The sequence below is a fragment of the Ranitomeya imitator genome, chromosome 2 (assembly GCF_032444005.1).
Source record: "Ranitomeya imitator isolate aRanImi1 chromosome 2, aRanImi1.pri, whole genome shotgun sequence".
Lineage (NCBI taxonomy): Eukaryota > Metazoa > Chordata > Amphibia > Anura > Dendrobatidae > Ranitomeya > Ranitomeya imitator.
Genome location: NC_091283.1, coordinates 234674259 through 234683412, shown reverse-complemented (window position 1 = coordinate 234683412; position 9154 = coordinate 234674259). Strand labels below are relative to the sequence as shown.

At 44.9% G+C, this 9154-nt stretch overlaps 1 protein-coding gene across 1 annotated transcript; it reads left to right on the top strand.

The window, feature by feature from the left end:
- The first annotated feature begins 5094 nt into the window (after nt 1–5094).
- LOC138667330 (uncharacterized) lies at nt 5095–8755 on the top strand. The gene is made up of 3 exons (XM_069755563.1): nt 5095–5236; nt 6885–7041; nt 7582–8755. Exons 2-3 carry the CDS (start codon nt 6896–6898, stop codon nt 8561–8563), a joined length of 1128 nt encoding a protein of 375 aa, XP_069611664.1. The 5' UTR covers nt 5095–5236; nt 6885–6895; the 3' UTR covers nt 8564–8755.
- Nucleotides 8756–9154: the final 399 nt, after the last annotated feature.

Sequence of the window (9154 nt, the reverse complement as noted above, 5' to 3'; positions counted from 1 at the left end):
GAGCGATGGCGCCAAAGAGTATATACCGTACAGTTGCTAAGGTGGGGCCCTGACATGGGATACTCACCACACACGGGGATATGAACACACACACAAAATGCGCCACACACTACCACGTGCTTGAACACATATACCACCCTCAGCACACATTTCACCACACATACACCAACCTCGCCACATAAAAGTCAAAACACAAAAGTCGCCGCTCAAAACTCGCCACGCGCAAAACTAGGCTAACGCAAAACTCGCCACACGTGCAAAACTGATCTCATGGAAAACTCGCCACACGCGGAAAAATTGCCACATGCACAAAAGTTGCAACACATGCAAAAATTGTCTCACACAAAACTTGCAAATACTCAAAACGCACCACACATAAAACTCGCCACGCGCAAAACTTGCTGCACACGACTTGCTACACTAACCTGTCACATGCAACTCGACACACAAAAAGTTGCTACACGCATGTCGCCACACGCAACTCAACACACACAACTTGACACATGAAACTCGCCCTAAAACACACACAAGTCTGGTATTATCCTTCAAAAATAAAAATCTGATTAATAAGCAAACAAACTACAAGAACAACAACTGTACCATATAGGAAATACGGCAGCTGTCAGTCACATGACCTGTCTATTATGTGCAAATTGCCTCTTCTGAGAAAAAGAGGTTTTAAACGCTATAGCGCCACCTGTTGGAAGTAGCGATCCTACAAGTCACAATCAACCCTTTAACGAGTCGTGCAATATGACTTAGGATAAAAGCCAAATCAGCATCTCAATTCGCAGACACGGTGTTTCGGGCTGTTGGCCCTCGTCAGTGCGAAGCATGAGAACGGATTTGGCTAGGTGAGAGGCTCTGGACTGGGTTCTAAGGGGAATCGTTTCTCCTTATGGAGAGTGACATACCATCTCTGGCTTGTCAAGGTAAGGAGGCTTATTCGCCGTGCAATGCTCCTCTGGGAAATATAATATGCAAATTGCCTCTTCTGAGAAAAAGAGGACTTAAACTCTATAGCGCCACCTGTTGGAAGTAGCGATCCTACAAGTCACAATCAACTCTTTAGCGAGTCGTGCAATATGACTTAGGATAAAAGCCAAATCAATATCTCAATTCGCAGACACGGTGTTTCGGGCTGTTGGCCCTCGTCAGTGCGAAGCATGAGAACTGATTTGGCTAGGTGAGAGGCTCTGGACTGGGGTCTATGGGGTATCGTTTCTCCTTATGGAGAGTGACATACCATCTCTGGCTTGTCAAGGTAAGGAGGCTTATTCGCCGTGCAATGTTCCTCTGGGAAATATAATATGCAAATTGCCTCTTCTGAGAAATATATATATATTTATAAATATATATCTAATATATACTGTCAGGGGAGAGGGCTTCCTGTTGGCTGGGGATTTATCAGGCTGCCAATTTAGTTTACAAATACTGAGGTAAAAATACTGAGCAAATAACGTGTGAATGAGGTCTAATACAGGAGGAGATGACACACAGATATATACTATATACAGGAGGAGATGACACACTGGTATATACTATATACAGGGGAGAGGGCACACAGGTATGTACTATATCCAGGGGAGATGACACACACATATATACTATAAACAGGGGAGATGACACACAGGTATGTACTATATACAGGAGAGATTACATACAGGTATATACTATATACAGGAGAGATTACATACAGGTATATACTATATACAGGGAAGATGACACACTGGTGTATACTATATACAGAGGAGATGACATACAGGTACATACTATATACAGGGGAGATGACACACAGGTATATACTATATACAGGGGAGATGACACAAAGGTATATACTATATACAGGGGAGATGACATGCAGGTATATACTATATAGATGGGAGATGACACACAGATATATACTATATACAGGAGGAGATGACATACAGGTATATACTATATACAGGAGGAGATTACACACACTTAGGGTATGTGTCCACGTTCAGGATTGCATCAGGATTTGGTCAGGATTTTTCATCAGTATTTGTAAGCCAAAACCAGGAGTGGAACAATTAGAGGAAAAGTATAATAGAAACATATGCTCCACTTTTGCATTTATCACCCACTCCTGGTTTTGGCTTACAAATACTGATGAAAAATCCTGACCAAATACTGATGCAATCCTGAACGTGGACACATACCCTTATATACAGGGGAGATGACACATAGGTATATACTATATACAGGAGGAGATGACACACTGGTATATACTATATACAGGAGCAGATGACACACAGGTATATACTATATACAGGAGGAGATGACTTACAGGTATATACTATATACAGGAGGAGATGACACACACATATATACTATATACAGGAGGAGATGACACATAGGTATTGTAAGATTGCTCTCACTAAGTGTATTGGGGGACACTCGCTTGGCACGGGATTAACGTAGTCAGGCACGATTTTTGAACACAAAACAGTCCATACGGTTTATTAAAGTTTCATAAACCGAGTTATGCAGTTCATATTATACATTCCATAGAACACAATAGGCACCAACTGGTGATGTTAACTTGCAGCTTTATCTTGTACACTCATTTACGGCTTTGTTTCACGGACACTAAACACGCTGGACCTCTCACTTCGCCCAGTTACCATGGGTGTCCGTACGCCGTACACTTCACCAATGTCCCAAGTCACATACAGCGCATATGACACTGGGTTGCGGTCTCTAAACACACTGAACCTAACTCCGTTCAGTCACCGTGGGAGACCACACAGTTCACGGAACATCACAAGCACCAACAGTCAATGGTACCTTATGGGAGCTCCTGCTCCACCTACTAACTCCTCGTCAGTCCACTCCTCCGGGAAAGCTGCCTTACGGGGTTCACCAACTTGCCTGGCCGGCACAGATCAGTCAGTCCAGAGCCACCGAAGGACGGTAGCTTCCCCCACATAGACCATCCAGAACCAGAGTCTTACTGTGTGCTATTCAGGGATCCTACTCCCAGGAAATCCAACACACTGGCATCTCCTCCTCACATGAACCACACATGTGACCTGTTCCAGGTGCTATTCAGGACCTCGTCCAACACCCCAGGCCACCAGGTCCAAAGCCCCACCATGTGCTAATCAGGACTCCTACTCCCAGGAAATCCAACACAGATGGTTCAGTGTGCTATTCAGGGATCCGGTCCTACTCCCAAGACCTCCCAACACACAGGCTCTCCAGGACCTTCCACTGGAACCACACAGGGACATGTGACCCACACCCTGGTCACAATATGGATGTGTGGCTAGTTTGTCCCACACATCTCACACAACTAGCCTAGTAATTCTCCCTTACCACTACACCATACATATACACATTCTTGAGGGACTACAGATCCCAGAACAACCACATTGCATCAGACTTACTACGCAAACTCCCTCTGCGACACATATCGGCCATTCACAACACAGCCAGTCACTGTTTCACCACCAATATCACAATAGATATGCCTCCATGCACATCCCAAAGAGCACTCACTGCGCGCCCTAGTTGTCACAGGGTTCACTGCATCACAGTATATAGAGGAGGAGATGACATACAGCAGGTATATACTATATACAGGGGAGATGACATACAGGTATATACTATATACAGGAGATGACATACAGTTATATACTATATATAGGAGGAGATGACCAGGGCCGGACTGGGACTAAAATTCCGCCCTGGCATTTGAGGTTACACAGGCCCACTTGTCACATGGTGACTGTATAATATCTTTGTACACTTGTAGGTTACAAGACGTGAGGGGAGTGTAACACGACTCTATATCATAATTACAGTTGTATCCAGCATTACAGCTCAGTCCCCATAGAATGTAATACAGCACAGCACCATAGAATGCAATGCAGCACAGCCCCCATAGAATATAATACAGTACAGCCCCCATAGAATGTAATACAGCACAGCCCCATAGAATGCAATGCAGCACAGCCCCCATAGAAAGTAATACAGCACAGCCCCCATAGAATGTAATGCAGCACAGCCCCCATAGAATGTAATGCAGCACAGCGTCCATAGTATGTAATACAGCACAGCCCCCATAGAATGTAATACAGCACAGCCCCCATAGAATGTAATACAGCACAGCCCCCATAGAATGTAATGCAGCCAGCCCCATAGAATGTAATACAGCACAGCCCCCATAGAATGTAATACAGCACAGCCCCCATAGAATGTAATGCAGCACAGCCCCCATAGAATGTAATGCAGCACAGCCCCCATAGAATGTAATGCAGCACAGCCCCCATAGAATGTAATGCAGCACAGCCCCCATAGAATGTAATGCAGCCAGCCCCCATAGAATGTAATGCAGCACAGCCCCCATAGAATGTAATGCAGCCAGCCCCCATAGAATGTAATGCAGCACAGCCCCCATAGAATGTAATGCAGCCAGCCCCCATAGAATGTAATAGAGCACAGCCCCCATAGAATGTAATACAGCACAGCCCCCATAGAATGTAATGCAGCACAGCCCCCATAGAATGTAATGCAGCACAGCCCCCATAGAATGTAATGCAGCACAGCCCCCATAGAATGTAATGCAGCACAGCCCCCATAGAATGTAATGCAGTACAACTGCCCTTTTTCTGCTGTGTTTTTCCTCACACCCCCGTCCCACACACCTCTACACTGCTTGTGCTTGGCATGCAGAGGCTCCTTCCCTGTCCCTGGTACCTGTAGTTCACCATCACCACAGCAGCTCCTCGCATTACACGCCCGATGTTGGCCCCTATTAGGGTCTTGCTGCAGCCACTATTGCGACACCTTACATGCCTGGCTGTCTGGTGCTGCAGGGGTTAATGAGTTCTCCTACCCCCATCCTGGTCAGGTGACCGCAGCACCTGCACACATTTTCACTCTCCTGCGGTGCCCCATCCCAGAAGGCACTGCAGTGAGTGCAGACACATCGTTCTCTCTTCTCTGTGAGGAATTGATCATGTGACCTCCTCCAGCCAGGCTCCAGCCCGACTGCTGGTATTCTAATCCCACCTACTCATGCATGTGATTGATCACATGCTCGTGAGTCGTGACATTACCGAAGGTCCTTTAGCTTTATCGCAAGTTACTTGTAACTATTTATAGTACCGACTTCCCTGACACAAATAACGGATCAAGCGGCCCACTACAGGCACCGGCGCTTCTGGCATTTGCCAGAACTCCCGATGGCCCTGGAGATGACATACAGGTATATAGTATATACAGGAGGAGATGACACATAGGTATATACAATATACAGGAGGAGATGACACACAGCAGGTATATATACTATTTACAGAGGAGATGACATACAGGTATATATTATATACAGGAGATGACATACAGGTGTATACTATATATAAGGGAGATGACAAACATGCATATACTGAGGGGAAAATGAGGGGTGTGCGGTGAAAATGAAAAGGTGTGAGTGCAAAATGAAAAGGTGTGAGTGCAAAATGAGAGGAGTGAGGGGAAAATAGTGGAGCGATCGGAAAATGACAGATGTGAGGGCGAAATGACAAGTGTAAGGCCGGCCTCACACTAGCGAGTTTTACGGACGTAAGAGAGGTGCAGAAAATACGGATTGCACACGGTACAATGCATCTCTATGGCCAAGCTTCTATCTGCCGTATTTTACGGATCCGTATTATACGGCCTTCTACGGCCGTAGAAAATCGCAGCATGCTGCGTTTGTCACCGTATTGCGCAAAAAATTCGCCAATGAAAGTCTATGGGGGCGAGAAATATACGGATTACACGCGGACCAACAGTGTGACTTGCGTTAAATACGCCAGACATCTCCAGACATCGCCAGGTGCAAGGAATTGAGCCAAGCCCTCAATCAGGAAGCTCAGACATGCTAATTAGCTCAAAAAGCCACACAGACATCCCGGAAGTCTGGTGCTCGCCTCCACAGAGTTCCAAGCAGCATGGCAAACATCATCAATGTTGATATGCTCCTCATCCTGGTCCAAGAAAGGCCTGAAATATGGGACCAGCGGGATCCCAACTACTCCAACCGGGCCAGGAAAGAGGCAGCTTGGAGGGCCATCTGTGGGCTACTATTCCCTGATTATTATTATTACTATTTATTGTTATAGCGCCATTTATTCCATGGCGCTTTACATGTGAGGAGGGGTATACATAATGAAAACAAGTACAATAATCTTAAACAATACAAGTCATAACTGGTACAGGAGGAATGAGGACCCTGCCCGCGAAGGCTCACAATCTACAAGGGATGGGTGAGAATACAGTAGGTTAGGCTAGAGATTATGATTATGCCCAACGGCCACGTGCGGAGCAGACAAGTCTATATAAGTACACTCATGTATTCACAAGATTTAACTTTAAAAGATGCTTTCCCTACATGATTACTTGAGCAATCATTTTTATCTTTATATGTCATTTATGGCCTTATTTGTCATTTTCTAAAGCTGAGGAACATGCCAAAGTGTTTCTGGACATAGTTCATGTTGATCTTGCCCTGCTAAATATTTTCTTGGCCTCATACCCCGTCCAGAGGGTTGTTGTCCCTTGTCTTATTTTTACATAATTTTGAGCATTATTCTCATTATAGCACAAGTCATTTTCCTTTCCTATCCTATCCTATCTTACCTAATGTATGTTTGCAAGAACAGGGTTCTCTCCCCTCTCTACCAGTCTGATACTGTCAAGTTATTAACTGTGGGCGATATATAGACCTCTGCATGTAACCCCTTTATCATCTGACTCACCATGGAAATTATTGTGCTATAGCAACTTCTTGCTTAAAAATTACAAATATGTCTGACAACTGGACTAAGCTATGTTCTGAATGATATAGAACATTATTTGTGCCCTTGTAATTGCAGTGGATGATGTTATGACACGATGGCGCAGCATCCGGGACCAATACCGGCGGGAAAGACAGCAGCGGGCTAGGAGTGGGTCAGCAGCCCCACTCAAGAAGTGGAAGTACATATATTATGACCGTCTTTCCTTTTTGGATGCCAGTATGGATCTTAGGCAGTAAGTAAAAACCACTCTACACATTTGTAATGAAACTAAATCTTAGTCTTTTTTGTGGATTAGGGTTATGACATTGCAAATTCCATGTAAGGATGTGTCAATATAGTGCAAACAATAATGTAAACAAGCATAAATTCAAAAAGGGTCCTGGAGGAGAGAGGACCCTGGCCGCCAAGCATCCCAAGCTACAACAAGGGATGGGTGAGAATGTAGTATGCGAGTTTAGAGATGTTCAGGCAGTGTTTTGTGGTATGGGTTGTTACTGCATGTTATCTTATTGTTTGAAGAGGTGGTTGTGCCTGGTTTTTGTGTAGCTTGAAATGGTATGCCACATTATGACGTGTCGTGATAGTGTTTGTTACATTTGTGGGGCTCTCCAAGACAAATCTTGTATATTCTTGTGTGAATATGAGATAATAGGGGAGTAGAGAAGGAGATGTTGTGCTGCTGAGTTTTTTTTTTTTGTGTGTTAATATTGCACACCGATGTCTAATTAAACAATGTCAAAAGAATAATTTCCTTTTATTGTTTTCTTAACAGAACACAGTCAAACCTCACAGAGAGGGAAACCGGATCAGAATCAGACCCTATCATTGATCCTGTAAGTGTGGAGGAAGAGGTTGCAGGACCATCTGTGGCTGCATCAGCATCCATCATTGAGGACCCATCAGCAGCATCATCACTGCAGGCAGCAGCAAGTGATGAAGATGCTGCACCACCACCCTCAGCAGCACATGATGTGGCAAGGCTTGTGGAACATGGCCACAGCAGCAGACCTACAGGCCCAATGGTGTCATCCCCACAGGCAGCTGGGCCTTTACGGAGATCCCGGCGAAGGAGAGAGCTTGAAGGCAGAAGAAGTGATGTTGATGCTGGGGTCCTCAACTATTTGGCCAGGGCAGCCACAGATGATGGCGAGGAGGCCTTTGCCCGCAGCCTTGCCCGATACCTTAGACCCCTTCCCCGTGAGGTGAGGCTACGTGTGAGAGGGTGTATGCAAATCCTGATTGATTTAAGCACCCCTCCAAATAACCCCTATGAGGTTTATAAATACCTGGAGCGAAGGCAGCTTGGCCAAACCAACCTCTTGCGCCTTCAATTCCCTCAACAGGAGCCAAATCAATCAGGATTTGCAGCACCTACTCCACGTATGCCTCCCCTTCAACCCCTTCCATCCCAAAATCTACAAAGGCCATTAGAGTACCAAATGGCAGGCTTCAACCCCCAATCCCAATATGGCCACTTCTCCAGACCCAGTGATGTTGGCTGGTCCCAACCTGGGTTTGGACAACATGGCCATTTTGGGTTGGGGTATGATGCAAGGCAATCTGTACCTCAGCATGATGCACAGAGCCAAATGGCTTATGGTCAACACACATCTGGCCAATATGGACAAGGCCAGTATTCTGGGCCACAAGCCACTGCATCCTCACAGGATGAACTGCCATCGGCCCAACAAAGGCCCCCAGTCCAGGACCCAGAGCTGGCAACATCTCCCCCACCAACTTACAGGGATCTGTAATTTTGTTCTGTTTTTTGGTTTTTGTTTTGGTAGCTGGCTACCATGTTAATGTTGGCTTTTCTAAACATTTCCACTTTGTTGTGGATCCTTGGTATAAAGCAACCCATAAAAAAGGCTTATAAAAACCATATGGCTAAAATATGGTGTTAAAAAACAAAAAAAAAAGGGTTGCAAAGATAGTAAAAAGTTTTCAAAAAAGCCAATTGATGTTTGTAGACTAATCATTTTTGCATCACACACATATTCAGAAAACAGAAACATATGGTCATTAAGTAAAAAAACACACACAGTACGTTTTCAGTGGTTGATAATAATATATTACAAAAACATATCTTTAAAAAAAAAATTCACAACTGAGAAACAGCATAATCTTGCCAGGGAATAGAACCCTGAGGAGAAACAAAATAATTGGTCAATACATCCCTAACTTTGATGCCAGAAAGGGGACGGCGCGGAGGAGGGCCATGTGGTGTTGGACTAATGTCACTACACAACATGTGTTCATCATTACCATCTGAGAAGCAATCATGTATGCGGGTATAGTTGTGCAAAATTACTGATGCTTTGATTACTTAATTGACTGTAGCCTCA

What these genes read in the sequence shown, in the direction of transcription:
- LOC138667330 (XM_069755563.1), top strand. Translation starts at nt 6,896, where the DNA reads ATGACACGATGGCGCAGCATCCGGGACCAATACCGGCGGGAAAGACAG. An exon ending in GCCAGTATGGATCTTAGGCA is followed by an intron (nt 7,042 to 7,581) that starts GTAAGTAAAAAC and finishes TTTTCTTAACAG; the next exon opens with AACACAGTCAAACCTCACAG.